This window comes from Strongylocentrotus purpuratus, unplaced genomic scaffold (assembly GCF_000002235.5).
Source record: "Strongylocentrotus purpuratus isolate Spur 01 unplaced genomic scaffold, Spur_5.0 spur5_contig_813, whole genome shotgun sequence".
NCBI classification, from domain to species: domain Eukaryota; kingdom Metazoa; phylum Echinodermata; class Echinoidea; order Camarodonta; family Strongylocentrotidae; genus Strongylocentrotus; species Strongylocentrotus purpuratus.
Window position 1 is genome coordinate 1 of NW_022145517.1, and position 18,378 is coordinate 18,378.

The 18,378-nt window shown below is 38.5% G+C and overlaps 1 protein-coding gene across 1 annotated transcript; it reads right to left on the reverse strand.

Annotated features, from left to right (window-relative positions):
• Window positions 1-1,813: 1,813 nt before the first annotated feature.
• LOC115921237 (delta-like protein 1) lies at window positions 1,814-17,816 on the reverse strand. Its single transcript, XM_030978516.1, has 11 exons — window positions 17,153-17,816; window positions 16,620-16,907; window positions 16,000-16,060; window positions 11,994-12,248; window positions 8,709-8,763; window positions 7,809-7,939; window positions 7,393-7,550; window positions 7,038-7,248; window positions 5,755-6,838; window positions 4,453-4,516; window positions 1,814-2,339 (listed from the first exon to the last, which is right to left on the reverse strand). Exons 1-11 carry the CDS (start codon window positions 17,231-17,233, stop codon window positions 2,334-2,336), a joined length of 2,394 nt encoding a protein of 797 aa, XP_030834376.1. The 5' UTR covers window positions 17,234-17,816; the 3' UTR covers window positions 1,814-2,333.
• Between the last annotated feature and the right edge of the window lie 562 nt (window positions 17,817-18,378).

Here is an 18,378-nt window from a genome sequence, read left to right on the forward strand (position 1 = left end):
ATAGATATATAGATACAGATAGAGTGGAAAGGTTGAAAAAGGTAACTATAGATTTATAAATCTTACAAACTAAATTTCTTTTGCAAATATGACGTCAAGTGTATTCATTTCATCCCCATCATGAAATCCCAAACCCAATCCATAGGGTAATTAAGAAAGGAAGAATTTTAGAAGTTGTTTGTATAAAGAAATGGTCAGGGTCAATGTATATCTCTAAAATATTCTATGCTTAATAAGATTTGCTATACATGTCATTCTTTCTTAGGCAGACACTTTATGTCTGTTATCATTTTAAAAACATGCCCCATACACACACTCTCTTTGCCTATATTTATGTTATTTTTCTTCCTCATCCATTTTGCCATCTTCTCATAAATCTACATAATCTCTTATTCTTAAACATAGTTGTAGAACTTCCAAACTATAGCTTTTCGCATGATAACTTCTCTCTACAACTCTCTTTTATCCATCTTTTCCTTTTTCTCTCATCTTTTTCTCTCTCTCTGTCTTTCACTCTTAATCTCTCTCTTTCTCTCTCCTTCTCTCTCAATATTGATATAACATACCACATTTTCAACAACTTTTGATTCACATTTCTCCAAAGCTCTTCAATTTACGATTACGGTAATATAAAGAGAAATACAAGCGAGTTTTCGGCGGTAACTTTTTTGCGTTTTCTTTATTCGATTTTTCGAATGCCAACAACAGTACCAAGAATAAGTGCTCAACGTACGACGAGAGTTGTTTGAAGTTGAATTAACTTTTAGTTTTATCCACATTATGTACAAACTGTACACTTCTGAGCTATAGAAATATACATAGCATATACAAAAATGACTTTAACAATGTGTAGTAAAATTGGCCAAGAGCGTGAACACTTTAATTCAGAACAATATTCTTGAATTTTCTTGAATCTCTCAAAAACATTTAAATATTAATGTTTGTGATGAGTTGTATTGGTAAAGCTAACAATAACACGATTGCTCGCAAGATATGAGCACAACGACTTACATTTTGGTCCCTCTGCATAGCAAAAATTTAAGTTACAAAGTGAATTAATTTATAAAAAAACCACATGGCTTTTCATATATTTGCCGTCCGTTAGACCTCCATCAAAATTCATTTTCTAGGAAAGAGCTTTATTGATAGCCCGTTTCTGAATGTAACAAATGAATGATGATGGAATTCTATGGAACCGACTCGATATCATACGTCACAAGAGTACGATTAAACGTATGCTTCACATCATAACTTTTTGTTTAAATAACAGAATCAAACGAAAAAAATTCTCAACTCACAAAAAATATAAAATATATCAAGAAAACTTTATATCTCAATAATTTAACACATCAGTAGTAGTAATAGTAGAAGAAGTAGTACATTTTCTACAATGTGTACTTTAAAATTTTCTTATTAAATCTTTTTTTTTTTCATTTTCTTTCTCATATTTAATAAATATAAGTAGCAAATTTGGAATACAAAAACGACTGCTACTTCCATGTCTGATCTATGTGAGTGAATAATTACGTACTGATTACGACTGGTGAGCAAGTCCAATAAAACGGTGATGAATTTCTACACGAGTTTTTGAATGAAATTGGCAAGATTCTGCCCGATATTTATAATGTCACTTTTCACAACACAGCTCCACTGATAACATTCTATAGCCTACAGAATTTGAACGTTTTGCAGAAACCGTATATTGTGTTTATATGTTTCAGATACAGCACATTTTGTGAAACTTTGTACAAAGTTTAATGATGAAGTAATGCCAAGAATAGCTCTTGGTGAATCCTGTTTTTTGTTTTCTTCGTCTTCTCCTTCCCCTGGTTTCGTATATGATTTGGGATATGGTATATTGGTGAGCGCCTGGTTTATTGGATCTTCGAATATGAATAATCATGATTAAATTGTCGATTGCAAATTACAGATAACAATAACAATCATTTAAATATTGCTGCGTGTAAAAGAACACAATAATTTAAATTCTTTTATCATAAGTCTTGTTATCTTTCCAAAAAGGCACACAACGGCTTTTTATCTCCAAAACATTGTAGACAAATGGATATGAGAGCTGCTTCAACCAGATAACCTGGTATGGCATGAAAGATTAAACGGTGCATAGAATTTGGTGGCGATAATTTTTCTTAAAAGATATTTATTTAGATCAATTAGTTCGGCGCCCTCCATTTTATTTATTAAGTCTCTCCTTCTCTCTTTCTCTCGTTGGGTATCCACCTATGAGCGGCGCTGTTCCATGGCAGTGGGTGATAGCGTTGAATACATAGCGCATGAAGAAAATAATATTGCAACATCTTCCCCCTCTTCTTGTCTCATACCTGTACATGGGAAATACAAATGAAAACATTGGTCAGTTCACGTTATCATATAAATATACAGAGAAAGAGTGGTTGCAGAGGTAAATCAAGTAAAGTAAAGTTATTGTACAACTAGTTTCAAGCAGTTACATTGGTTTTTTTAAAAACTAAATTCATTTTCTTGTCGCGGTCCCAAGATCTAATAAAACGCTCTGTCGAATGATGTGTTTTTCTCTCTCCAATATTGGGACCAAAACATGGTCTTTCTGTGGAGCTCATTAGCATATGAATGTTATGACAACAAACAAGCGTGCAGAGCGGCAAACATAGGAGGCGAGGCACGCGATTGGTCCTTACATCGCTTGCACCTGGTACCCCTAATAACCACGTGATTCAAACAGTCTCCATTCAATCGCGCCGCGAGCCATGCATCAACAATACACCGCCATTGACTTGCCCCTTTTTTCTACAATGCCTCCTTTACTATACAAGGCTTGATTTGTTCCAGGTTTATAATTTTGTATTGGTCACGGTCCAAAATAATAATAAAAAAAGTAACATGAAAACTAATACAGAAATAAGTTCCAGGTATGATTCAGGTATAATCAAATCAATTTATTATTTTCCCCTGTAGGCTTTAACGCTTGATTGTAATAATGTAGTAGTGGTGGAAGACTATTGCAGAGTGTGGCTGTGATTTGGTTAGAGTCCAAAGCCTACGTGCAGCGCGGAGTAACCTGACCTTACTCGCGTGGATGGTGACCCCTACTTATTAGACGCGAATGGTACCTCAGAAGGGTAATAAAAATGGCCTGGCGTCAAAGAACGGATATCATTCATTCTTCCTTATTTTGATGTTGTTTGAGTTTTTAATCCATTTTGTAATGTATTTACTTTCAATGCCAAAAATGTGCAAAAACAAATCAAATCGATTATTTTGCTCCTCTTACGTTTATGCTTTAGTCTACGAAAACATCACACTTTTCAACGTGCAAATCAACTCATCTAATGAATTAATTAAATTTGAGTCACTTAAGCGAACATGATTTGAGACACTTTTTTTATTTCGATTTAACTCTTTAAAAGTAAATTGAAATATATCACTTTCCCCATCATACAAATGCTTAAGTTCAATCCGAACGGTTATTATGAAACGCATAATTATAGCCAGCTAAGTAGAATAGGCTTGGTGCCGTGATAGGTCAGTCCCATCTAAACGACCTGCATTCTCTGCGTGCCGTCAAGACTTGCTCACCCTACGGCTCTTCCCTTACTATCTAAACTCCACCATGCCCTATCCATCACACTGATACCATAGACCGACTATCCGCCCATCATCTCATCTACTCAACACTGTATTGAACAGACAGCCGAGCTATAGTATGCCCATCATTACGACCAATGATTGTACAAGTTATCATACAACTATCATATCGCCCACACCAAACCTACGCATAGCTGCACCGTTCTCGCTGTACGCAGCACTATACAATAATGGCCATTGGTATATCAATAATAATTGTTGCTATATATTTCAAAAGTCAGCCAAAAGATCCGATGATTTTGTTTTGAAACTTGAACAAGTCGGATTCTGTTCTACCCTTAGATGTATTGTAGTCAATACTTTCTCGAGATAATGTTGAACGCTCATTGAGATAACAACGTCCAAACTCGACAAACTTTTCAAAACATTTACGACAGCATAAAGGCGCCGAAATGAGATAACAAAGTACATTGGTGTTATAGTAGACATCCTAATGTAACTGCTTGAACTAGTTATATTTTTATACAAAAACTCAAGTTAAAAAAAAAGCAATGTGGGTGATAAATTTGAATCAATATTAGGGGGTGGAATGTTTTTACGACTTACTCATCCAATCAAAAAATAAATAATAAAACAAGAACAAAACATAACAACTCATTTAACAAGTTCAAAAGCATGAAACAATGTCAGCATTGCTTCTGTGGTCAGCCAAGCTGAGAATTATATTGAGGTTGTATCACTGATTGATGAAGACTATGGTCTGAAACCTCGTCCATATAGCCGGTAAAACATCACAACTTAATGGAACGATATTGATTGATGCTAAGCTTAGAGATCAATGATGAAATAGAAAAGATGGCTGATAATTACCTCAGTTGCGTGTAATCCGACAGACGTCGACGTTGTCGTTCCCCTACTATCCTCGACCACAGCCCTATAAAAAGACAAAAATAAGAGAACATATGTTACCAGGATAAAGCTAATATGAATATGGTTGACTATAGTACGCAGAATATTGATTGTCGCTTCCTACTGCATGTATAGCATACTAGGATAGCATGTTTTGTTACCGCATATATTTTCTCGTCACCGTTTCGACATGCAGTTTTAATTAATCTGATCCATCCTCAAATGCTATTACAGCTCATGCATTATGCAACACATACATGTAACACAAAACCACAGTTTCATTCTAAATGTCTAACTTGGGTAAAGAATATTGTTGTTTTAGCACCGTTTTATAATAATAATTATTATTATTAGGGAGGAATGTTTACATATAAATCAAAACATAGTCACTATAATAATCTCTTACACAATACTGCCGCCCATAAAATGTACAATTCATTCCAGAATATTTTCGTTGTTTTCCAAAATGACTGAGAGGGGAATAATAAATTAAGCTACTTAGGGATAAAAACGACTTTAATCAACTTCCATTTTTATGTTATGAAGTATCAATCAATTTCACACAAGGTCCGTGAATATCAATATTTAAGAGTCACCTCAAATAAGCCTTTTCAAATTCCAATTCCCAATCTTTTCATATCTAATACCTCATGGTGGAAGCTTTATAGTATTGTTTTGTCACGATTCAAGCGACAGTGCCAATGAAGGCAATTTACAAAACACTAGTGAATTTTATGTACATGACGACTCTTTTCTCCCCACGAAGAGTTTCATTTATCCACATCACCGACAACAACCCTCAGAATGAAGATGTATTCCCTAATCGCGTTTAGTAACCTTGACTACAGAGCATCTACATGAACGCATTATCTGTCGAAATCAAACTCCCTTTTCAGTCACTCAGTTAGCGAAGTAGTACGCTGAACCCTTCTGTTTTCATCGAAAACAAGTATCATTCCTTCGAAATATACGAACTCGATTAAATGCATGCATGCTGACTGATATATATAATTCACTCCCTTTCTACATGTTGGAACTGAAAGGGATGGATATTCATAATCAATTTTCTGCACATTCGATTCTGTGGTAAAATATCCCTCCCTCAACGGTATATACATAATTATGTATGCTCTACCATCCTCCCCATCTCCCTGAAAACAAACTGAACAACCATTCTATTCGTCAATCAATATGGAAAACATGACACAATATTGTTAGATTTAGATTGTTTGCATTGTAACTACGATGTGTATATATACTTACGATATTTGTGAGATGGGGCACGTCCCTGTGTGTCTAGGCGTACTCTGAGATGAAGAACTTTGACTAGGCGTTTGCAATGAGTCTGTTCTCTTAAGTTGCACTGATTTTTCATCATAATAATAATATTCTTCAGAGTCATATCTCGGAAAAGATTGTCTTGCTTGTGGCGCATAGTTCATACTTGATGACGTTGGAATAATCATCAATTTGTTCACTGAAGGCGGCGGCCCTTCATACTCTTTAATTGAGTAATGATTTGTTTTTTTTTGTTGCAAAGCTGACGACGTATTTTGCGACGCTTTGCTATATGTGTCCTGCTCTTTGTTGCACACTTTTTCACTTATGCTCAAGAGAGGCAGTACTTTTTCCTCTTGCGAAAAATTGTCTTTATATGTGTGCCTATTCCTGTTATTTGGTGTCGATGTCGTATTTGATTCCAGGTCGTTTTGTCTTGGATCAGGGTGATGTTGTTTCCTGTACACTACAATAATCAGTATAATGACGAGCACAATGACCAATAATCCAAAAGCAACGTAGATAGCCAGCTGCATGGTATCCGATAATCCAAAGTTGGTGATGGGTGAACTGGTAGCACGGAGGTTAGGCTGTTGGGAACCACGCTGCCAGTCTGTAGAAGGCTTCGGTGTTTGCTCTTTACCAGTCGATTGCGTACATGTTGTACCTATCCATCCTTCAGCACACTCGCACATGAATCCTCCCATTACATCTTGCAGACAGGTTCCTCCATTTTCACAAGGATTGTCTCCATCACAAACAGTGAAATGATCGCTACAGTTGGGTCCGCCGAATCCGAAGGCACATTCACAACGGTAGTCATTCACCAAATCGAAGCAAACTCCACCGTTCTTGCATGGTGACGCGACGCAGTCGTTGACGTTGTTCTGGCAGTGATCACCGTTAAATCCTCGAGGACATTCACAATGGACCGAATCAGATTCCGCGCGGCAGGTACCACCGTTTTCACATCCATGTGTTGCGCAGAGGTTCTCCTCACATCGATCTCCACGGAAGCCATCTGGACATCTGCATTGGTAGGCCACGTTGTTGTTCAGGCATGTAGCTCCTGCATCAAACAAACAAAATGAAATGTACAGATTAGTCCAGTTTTTATATTAACTGTCACATTTATATTAGAATCGTCTCACTATCGCTGAGTGCATGTTGTGAAATTCTATAATTATTTCTTCCAGAAAAAGATCCCGCCCATTCATTCGATGTTTTTTATAATACATTTATGAAATAAGAAGTGTATGGTAACGTACCGTTGCGGCAAGGCGATGAAGAGCAGTGGTCACGGATCTCGCAGTGAGTGCCGGTGTAACCCTCTTGACAGGCACAACGGTAGCCATCGAATGTTTCAGAACATGTGCTGCCATTCATGCACATGTTGGAGTCACATCGAGGAACCTGCGTCTGGCATAAATCCCCAGTGTAACCACCAGGACAGAGGCACGTGTAGCCATCAGAACCACTCTGTAAAATACAAGAAAAAGAGAATAAACGTAAGTCACATGACGTTATCTAAGGGGGTTTAACTCAAACATTGTTTGAAGACCACTAACGTTACAAGCTGGACATGTTTATAGATTAAACTTTGTAATGTGGGTGTTTCCTTACCCTGCAAGTACCTCCATTGAGGCAAGGGCAAGTCTCTGCTGTCTCACAGGTGTGTCCAGTGAAGCTAGGTAGACAGTAGCATTGGAAGCCCAGGGGTCCTTCATTGCGACACGTTCCACCATTCATGCATGGATGCTGGTTGGTGCAGTAGTTCAGATCTGAATCAGGGGGAGGAGAGAATAAAAGGTTAACTTCTGCCAAGTATGACATCGAATCTTATCAACTAAACATAACTTTGTGCCTTCTTTGATGACATCAGGATAATCTTCTTATTATTTTTCTATACAAGTATATCCTTTATTGTTATTGATGTTAGATAGCTGAGATGATATCTTTTAGAAGTTCCCAGTTTAGTTATCATAATCAGGTTGAAAAATAAGGTTATAAGACTTGTTAGATTTTATAAGAATATTTACCTCTTTCGCATAGGAGTCCTCCCCAGCCTACATTGCAGACGCACTCCCCTGGTACGGTACAAGTCCCTTGCTCACAGCCAGCGTAGGTCTCGCATTGGTCACATGCTGTTCCTTTGTATCCATTATCGCACCTATCAAAGAAAAATATAATAACATTATTGATTTATCGGAATTTCATTGGGATTCTCTGCTATATGAATAATATGGTTCACATAATGCAATTTTGAACTAAATAACAGGTGACGTGTAAATCCGTAGATCGAATTATCCACGTTTAGTCTCAATTCATTAACTTTGAATGGAATTTCCACGGACCTAATAAGTGTGTATTACTTTATCATACGTGACAAGATCATCATGAACGTATGGAGGATCGAGTCGGAGTCGTTCTGCATATGCCATCGACATATCTTGGGCACTGCTAATGAAACAAGACGTGGGCATTTGAGCTCAGCACCGCTCTCCTGTATACCTTGTAATTTAATCAACGCCGCGGCTTCATCGAGACACGCGTGGCGCATAATCTTCCAAGAGGTAAAAGGCGTTTGCGTTTTGCAGATTTAATATTCATATGTTTTCAAGACACCGACCTTGTTCGCGACATGGATCAGAGTTAATGGATACCAAAAATGAGATGGAGAGAAAGAGGGAGGTTGCTACGAAGGTATAAGGAAACAGAGGCAGAGGAAGAATGGTATCGGTCGATTATAATCTACTCAGCCTAAAAGCTATCTTATCCATCACATTGTTTCGACTTTCGAGATCTTTAACGCCATCTATTAGTTATTCATAAGTGATTTCAAATAAAATGACATTATTTGTCAAGAAGAAAAAAGTATACAATAGTATTTCAACAATCACTTTAATCTTCGAGAAAAGGTTGTTTCTACATATTCTTACCTGCAGGAGTTAGGTGAGTCGCAGGAACCATGCACACATCCTTCTGAACAAACGGCTGTAAGGAAAGGGAGGATATGAGAAGAGAAAGAACGCATTAGACTTGATGAATGAAAATAAATTGCTGAATCAATGGTACATTAGCTATTCCTCAGAAAAATTGCCTAGCTAAATTTACTGCGCATGCTCTGATGGTCTAGCAGCTACCCTGGTGGTTCAATATAAGCAGTTACACAAGCCCATTGACATAGTCCTCGCTCTCCGGCTGCGCTATGTTTGTTTTCGGCTCATGTTCAACATCCCTACCTCTTTGGGGAAACCTCTAGAGAGTTCATGTTGCATCTAACCAAACACCCTTCATATCTAACATCTTTGAATTTGTCACTTTCATTGTCATCGAGTTTCTTCCTATCGCTTTCCCTCTCTTTCTTGTTTTTCTTTTTTGTTGATCGTGCTGTCTTTTGCCTTGCATTCCCTATTCCTATTCCTGAGTGTTTAGTAAAGAATCTTGTACAAACGTAAAGATTGAATCGATGGGGAAAAACCTGGCTGACCCGACCGCTTACTATGAAATCCTTCGGGCTTTCCGATACAGCGAGGGTGATAAGCTCAGCGCCATTTTACGCCGAGATGAATTGAATGTGTGAAGGAAAGAGTAGATCGAGGCACGCAATCTTAAAAGCGCTCCAAATCCCCATGCATCCTCCACAGTATCCCTTTTAAATACAGCTGGAGGGGTTGTATATGTTAATCAGAATTCGCGTCTTCTTCATCAATGAATGTACACCCACGCAAAACTGCATCAGGTATAGTTGTGATATTTCTGCCTGTGATAGTACGTTTGGCTTTGCCTTCAATGCTAGAAACACCGACCTGTTTTGTTTCCGATTTCTTTACATTGGCATACTCTATACTTTATAGGCCTGAACTTTGAAAAAATACAAAATAACATCCCGATAGCTATATGAGCAGATGGCTCTTATCCTGACGATTCCCGTAATTTTGATGGGGGTCAAACCAAAAACCGACCTTAACGATGTTTGAAGAGGAGGGAAATGAATGGAGTGGCAGGCAGTAGTTCATTATGTTAATGATATGCATAGTGGAATCGTGGTTTTTCTCAGGTCGCGTGTGCATCAAGAGCTCTAGTCGCGAGTCTGTCTCGCGTGCTCTCTGTATATCGCAGGCCATTGATCAATGCAGACAGTTCACAGATGAACCCAGGGGCGTATTGTGGCCTCCATTCAAAATTGGGTCTATACAAGAAAAAAATCTCTGGACGCGTTCGTCCGCAACCTTGCTGGCAATTAGCATCATTACCCAATCAGCCAAGATTGGTTTGAATTCTTACTCATTGGTTTCAAACAACAATCATTATTGTTTTAAAAATACATTCCCGGAAGCTTGGACTCTAAAGTACATGTAGGAATGTCCCCATAACAAAGTTAACCCTCTTTATTTCCAACTGATTCATCATGACTTACAATCAGTTGTTCTCACTCCGAGAGGAATTTAATTTGAACTAATTAGATGGTTTAATAGAATCGGTTTACTGTAAACGTTTTATTCGACGCGTCTACCATTTTCAATTCATGTTAAGTTGGCACAAAATGTTTCATACAAAAAGTCTAGTCTGCACGTGACCTTAAAATTGGCGCGCTTTCTCTAACAGACGTGTGAATCACACAATAATTCCCGCGGAGCCTTAAAATGTGAAGTTTAATAAATCTAACATTGTGTTTTCCAGCATTATGCTATTTCTAAAGAGGTTTCCATGCCACCAGAAAGAGGATTTCAATACCATCCTTGTGCCTTCTATTCACAACCTATCACACGTGAAAGGTACAATGGCACAAGACCAGGTGTTCGCTACAATTCTACAGATGCGCCCTCGGAATAAAAAATAGAAAAAAAGAGGAAGATCCATCACACCCAATGTAGGCAAGCCATTCACACAGCCATGACTTATGAAAAATAGATGGATAGAAAACAATCGATGTCTGTGTCAAAAGCCAATCCATGCAATAAAAAAGGGATATGATGAGCACTACGCCATCAGGAGGATTTTGGATAATGCGAATAAAGTGGGGGAATTTAGATGCGTCGCTGGGAGCGTGGTATATCCACGTCGGGTATTGTATGTACTCTAGATCGATAAGACTTCTCGTATTTCAACACGGACTAAAAGGAACTGATTTGAGAAATGGGTAAGAGTATATGAATGGTGATACGGACAGCCATGCATGAAAAGCATCAGACCGCCTGCATAATGCGCCCGTAATGTATACACAACTGAATAGTGCAAACATCAAAAAATTTACACGTCAATTCATTTCGATTGCGGCATAGAATTTCACTACAGTCTGTTATTTTTTATGGCGTGTGCATCACTCACTGGCTGAGCTATTATAGTAACTCAGTAAGCTTCATAACATATCGAAAGTCACATATTTGCAAGAAAATGAAATATAATTTCTTTAATGAAAAATAAATCAAAGCGTAAAAAGTTACAAAAACAATGAGTAACCTAACCACCCGTGAAACTCCTTAGCAAAATCGTTTCCCTTTTTTGTCTATGAAATGCTTTAACTTTACTTGACTCATTTTATTTGCAGAATGGAAAATTTTCTCAATTTTCACATCTTTCTCGCCATCTCGAAGTAGCGGTTTAGAACGGGGTGAAAGAATAGACTCTGGTCTAAATTGAATTTGGCAGTTGGCGGGTAGAGCTCGACTCAGCTCGTGATGGTGGAGAGGGGCGACTATGCGCGGAATCCCAGATACGATGTGCGATTTTATTTCAATCTCCCTTCACATCCTTCCAATTACCCTAGAGAAATGGCCAAGGATGGAATCCCTCCTGATAGACCACGGAGGAATATAATCTCCCCGTATAGAAAGAAGGATGTTAGATACCTAGCTCTATGATTGACTCAATTTGGAAGGCATGATTTATTTTCATTCCCAATTTGAATGGTACATATCTGGGGCATCGAATTTTCTTGGAAATTAAAAATTCTATAAAAGAAATAATGAAACGATGATCTATGTTCTGTCCCTTTGATGGACGTTAATAATTCTGGAGTAAATTGAAGTGTTATCTCTTCAGCTAGTCTGAGTCAAAACACACGGCAACGCTGCTATCTTCTTTCAAACAAATACTTATTGGCGCATCCCGTTCGGGCCTCTCGAAAATAAACCTACGATACCATTATCATTCGGTGTTATCAGTCCCGGTTGGTGTTTTGTTTTAAAACAATTTAGTGGTTATTAATCTATTTTGCTTACCATGTTCGCACCAGTTGCCTTCCCATCCGTCCATGCAGACTCTCCCACCATCTTTATCGCACAGGTAATGCCCAAAGAGGTCATCTTTCGGGATACAGGCGTCTCGACACTGGGACCCGTAGTAGGTTTCAGCGCACACCACCCTGTAGGAGTAGTCCAGCGTGTGCAACGACGTCGGGTAAGTATAGTTGGACCAGGTCGTGCTGACGTTCAACGATCTATGGATTCGCAGGGTTTCAAGGCGCCTTCGGTTTCCTGTATCATGGATGAAAGAAACGAAAACGATTAAAATGATGGTTAATTAAAACACTTTATTTGTAATATCATTATACATATTTCAACTTGGTAACCTTGTGATTTTCGTCAATCATCTTCATTTGTGAACATTATATTAATAGACATTTAATATCTGTGGTTCTAGGTATTATTATTGGACTGGGCATACATAGCTGCCCTGGATTTAAGAAGCCCTCTCCGGCTGGCATTATTCTCTCCTTCACTGGTTCATTTTGGATCGCTCGACCTAACACTCACTCGGCCCATCCAAGCGTCATTGATATCGCTTACACGTGGAGTGAATTCATGCATCAAAAAAGAAAATTAGCATGATTATTCTACCACATTATGGATTGCCATCCATCCATCTGCTCATTACTCCCAGTTCGTGGGAAACAGGTAGGTTATAGGCCTACATTTTATACTAGCGTTAAAAAGGAAGACCCTCTCCCGTTTTATTTGTTACAAAAACCACCATCCTATAGTCCATTGATGAAACAAAAGCTATTATGATTTAGATTTTTTTCACGCAAAAATACACTTATAATATTTATGGATACATAACAATCATCACGGGTTACAAATTTCCCGCGGTTAGGGGGTTCTCGTCCAAGGCCAACTATTGATGAGAGGTGTGTTTCGATCGCGTGGCTGTCGCGTGGTAGGCGTGCTACAGTGTACACCTGTCTTATTAAATGACCACCCTCCCAATAGATATAACAGTCACGTGACCTTGACCTCCACATCACCCTTTCTCCCATTTCGATCCTTAAAAATGAGCAACATTTTGGTATCAACAAACAAGGGCCAAAACGGTCATCAGTATATTTAACATCTCATTCCGACATTCATAATTCATTTTGGAGAAGGAAATGATGAAGAAAACATCGAATCTGTGTTCTATTCTTAGCCGCATCCAGAAATGTCCTTATATGCAGAGGATGTTTGGTGGAGCTGGAGCGACCAGTGAATGTATTTTCATTGCAAATAGACGGCATTCCAACACAAGCGACCCCAGTAGCACCAACCAATCATACTGGTACCAGCTGCTTCGCATTGGTCGACAAGATAACCGTAAATCTACCAGCTTTAGAATTGGACGTTTTCTTCTCACTACAGTTAATTGCCAAAATGAAACGCATACTTCCTCGCAAGATCGGTTATAGGCCGCCTGGTCTGTGTTGCTCAAATCATTTGCGTTTAGGTCCATTCTCAAATCGACGTGAAACATCAGCGAGCTAGTACTAATTTCACCGCGAGAACCATGAAACGGGTGTTCGGCGAAGTGCGCTCCCACGGTTTCATGCAAAATTTTAATTAACCAAATTTCACATCGAATTTTTCCCATGTCCTTCAATTGAGCCGTTCTTATCAACATGTAACAAAATACGATAAGAGTCTCTCTATCTATCCCACCCCCCCTCTCTCTCTCTTTATATTTCACACTTTCTAGTGAGTGGCAATGTAAGTTCAACGGGTGAAGGATATATGTGTGTGGCATACTGCAAATAATTATATCAGTTTAAAATTGTGTGGTTGGGGGCAGATGGCTCCATTCCCACGGCCCTCTCATCCAAAACAAGTTGCGTATGATAATTCAAGGCACGCGAATGAAAAATGGATTGCACTATCATAAACAACTACCCATAAAAACACAATAGATGAATTATGACCTCGTTGTTTGAAAACCTATAACAAATTAAAACGATGATCAAAATAATGAATATTTCATAACATGCTGGTACACCGTCAATGATGATTGTTATCAATCATATGAAAATATGATATAGTTACTACTACAATGAATCGACTACTAAACTAAATTATGCTTGAGGGCATCGCAATACATCATCCATGACCTTAATGTTAAAGTACTTAATCAAATATGTAGGCATATATGTCTAAATTTACACAATCACAGAAAGTCACATTGATATAATGTAGCCTACATCATCGTAGCTCAACTTCAGAATGAAGTACACGGTACAATTGCATTGGGAGTGTGCTATTGTCGTCCATTGATTAGGCGGGCTCCACGCAGTCAGCCATGCAATGATGCTAGTAGTACAGTTAGGCAAAAAAATACTAGTTGCTCCACAACCGCATGATGCATGTGTGGTGGCGATAAATCCTTCGTTCTCCAGGCCGTAGGTATTCCATGCCAATATGGCCTCAGAGATAGTCAATTGATGAATAGTTCTTTAAAGTTCATTTAGTATTCTTAAGCACCTAGTACTGTTGTGAAATAGTTCAGCAAATAGTAGGATTATACCGATTTTCTATCGGCATGCAGCAAAATGGTCTTTACTGTAACAGAGGTATATTGTTTGGAATATTTTCCCCAGTAAAATTCCAAATAAAGCCCACTTGCTGGTATCGAAGGTATCAAGAAAACACCCACATCCGGTGTTTGATTTATACAAGTCAAGACATGAAGGGGCTAGGTGCGGACCATGTGTGTCAAAACTATACCCCTCTATAATCAAAGAACTGCGGGCAGGGGGGAACATTTTATTGCTCTGCAGGCGGAAGTCATTTATGATCATCCATTATAGTCTGGACGTATAGGAGGAAGTAAAAAGAAAGGTCGATTTTGGAATGGTATAAAAGCGTAATCACGACTCGGGATGTAACATGAATCACAGAGGAGAATGGAAAATGAAAGAGCGTCCATAGTATAGTATTCCAGAGGAGATGACTCCGAGAGATGAGCTTCGAGAGATGCTAATTCGCTTTGCAAGTTGATATGTCACATCGTATTATTCCAAACATAGTCCACGCGTGTGCTCCTTCCAATTGTTACCTGATGTGAGCCCGTGTTGGTGACAATATAATAATAATCCACAATGAGCTGGAGCATGTAAGCTTGCGAGGAGGCGAGTGGAAAGAAGATGCCTAGATAACAGATGAGTGTCTCGTTATTGACATGACTTTTGAAGAATGTATCCACGGCGGGGTGTGAGCCTTTACACGCATTAACATCCATTGAATCGAAGAAGTGAAGTGAGGAAAGGGGGGGGGGGGGGTGTTGCTGGAACATAATTCTTCATTGGTGTCATGTACATGTGAAGTGATAGCGATCCGTAATTAGTATAATATAAATCCACAAGATTTGCAATGGCAGAGGCTGATGACGACGCAAGTTTTGACGGATATGTAGGGAAAATTATCTTGAAGTTTGAAGTGTTTAGAATATCTTGTCACGTCACCGTCAAAGAATGTAAATCCAGATAGACCAGGTCGTTGATACACTAAAACATTGCACCGTAGTATACATGTAATTTCTTTAAATATACCAAGTATCGTTAATATAATAATAAATACTGACATCATCATTAAATAAAAACAACATATTGATACAAATACAATAACACAATACAATAACTGTAGCCTGTATTAGAATGAGTGTAGGCCTATCCATCGTTGACTGGACTATACACCATGTGCCATTACATAGTTTGGAGTAACAACACGATTATAATAGTTAAAGCAGTAAACGTAGAAAAAAACTGACAAATTAGTTAAAAAGACTAATAAAATGCAAGAAAAATAAATAAGGAACACTAAAAACAATAAACACAAGTGAAATGTGTTGAATGTTATGACTATACAATCACTATTGTTTGGATGTGAATAGTACAGGTGCCCTTTATTGACATAATAGAGGGGTGTGTCAGAGGAATGCTTCCCATACCCCTTAAAATACACAATAATCAAAATAAATCCTCACCATCTTTGAACCCTGTGCTGCTCTCGTCATGCCAGGCATCTAGGGCGAGTGAAAAATCACGCTGTAAATTAGAGGAAAAAATGTCGTTATCACAATAAAACAATAAAATACTTGGTTGTATAAGCCATGTTACTTGATATTGGAGTTACTGATAATGACGATGTCGTTAACATTTTGAAACATAACAACACAAATCTCTTTCAACTCCTGTTGCATTATAAGCCCACTATTTATTACATAGAGTCTACCACCGAGGAGAAACTAGGGCATTATTTGAAAGGATAGTAGATAATGGTTGATGGGATGGTATTATGGAGGAGATACCCCCTTCGAAGATGAGTTCAGTTTTCATTAAAAGGGGCTACTCAACCATGGCTGCTTCCAGTACAGTTGCGGGTATTGCTCTCTCCCCCCCCCCCCCCCCCCCCTATTCACCATAAGAAACATCATGCGCATCTTATTGATTGAATTGATGAAGGCAAAATCACAGAATTTTCACACGCTCACAAACTTCAAGCTCCTTCTTACAATGTAGAAAATACACAAATAATGGAAGGGAATGAAATCATTCAATGTAAAATAAATGATCAATGTGTTGTATCACTGAAAAGGTTACTTACCGGCCAGTCGATATCAAAATCAATTTGTATTAATCCATCATGAACTTCGAAAGAATTTTCTCCCAAAACTGATGTATTCCGGAAAGCAAATGTGCATTGTCCTGGCAAGGGTTCCTCGGGAATTTCGCGAAGAAAATGGAGCAAGCACACTGTGAAATATGTTCTACATGGTCCGACACACTGATCAGTACTTGTATTATTCCCACAACATTGTCCATTGATATCCTTGGCTTGGTCGTTGGAAAAGGAGTTGAGGCGAAGTTCGAATGTCCCTGCAGCTGTTGTGACCTGTAGAAAAACACACATAAATGGAAAATATTAATATACTATTTTTGCCATTCATGAATATGCGATGCAGCTGGATCATGGATGTTCTGAACGTTCGTTCGACATGCCGTATCTCTCGGCTGAGCGTATGGCCGTTATCGGCGTTCGGTAACAGTAAACCGCTTATAGTATACTATGGTTATTGGTGGGTGAGTTCGATTGCTGAAATCGAACAAACTAAGGGTGTATAAAACATAAATTCTTACCTTGGAAATAATGCTAATCCATTGCAGAGCAAAAATCACTGTATTACTCCAGTTAAAACGCCCCATAGTTCCAAAAAACATAGCACGCCAAGAAGGCAGTGCGGCCGATCCGTTATTCCTTTCTTATCAGTCCTCTCAAGTCTGCGAGCTTTGATCAACTTAGCTTGCTCCGTTTGCTCTCTTTGTCATTTTCGGGCTCTCTCTATGCGTTTACTACGCCCCGCCCATAAGTGTGGACAAGCCGACCAATCAGAGCGCCCACACGCGTGCCTTGGTTTCGAGGATATAGAACTGAACAAATAATCACGAGAGAGGGCGGCAATCTACTTTTGTCACTGATGCCAAGTTCTCATGTTGCACAAGTATAATGTCAAATTTGACAGTACTGTGTATATACTCCAACTCAAATAAAAAATATATTCGAAATATATATCTAACTAAAATGTTGCTCATCCATACGATATAAATGTAGAAATTGATGAAAACTCGCGAAAATTACTTTATCATCGCCGAGAAGGATGCACGTGTGTATAATCCGACTGTCAGATTGTAAATCCAGGTATAATGTCGTATCACTTGTTGCGAAATGCTGGCTTCGTAAGTTCCAAGTATATCAAAAGTTTGACTGTTCGTGAGGACTGCTTTTTGTTTAATAACCCCGACTGAGCAAGACGCTCTCCTTTATATACCAGCCCTCGGCTCGTGCCAATGTTTTGCATATGCATAGGATTATGGCCCGTGGTCGCGTGGTGCTGGATTTTTTTGTGTGTGCTTTAAATCCGGATTATCTCTTGCCACGGTCCAATGTTCATCATCGATGTGCCTTCTACAAAACAAGCCGGGCCTGTTTTTTCCTCCTCACTGAGCTCTTCTTTTATGTTTGTTAACTAAAACCTTCATTTTATGGCTAATTGCATGCTGGCTTGGCAGTTTATAGGACTTTGTGTTAGCTCTAGTTTGTAAAGGATAACACATTAGTTCGCGTGCCTTCAAACTCAAGAAGCCTAAACCTTACTACCAATACAACATGTTCATTCATACGGGACAAAATTATAAAAACATCTAAAAGCTTACAGTCAAGTAACTAATGGACTCTAGAAATCGTTTTATGAATATTGAACCTGTCAGATTCCATCTTTTACCCTTTTTTATTTTTAAATTTATATTTATATTTAGTCAGCTGATGTATAATTATTTTTCATCACATTCGATAAACTTAATAATTT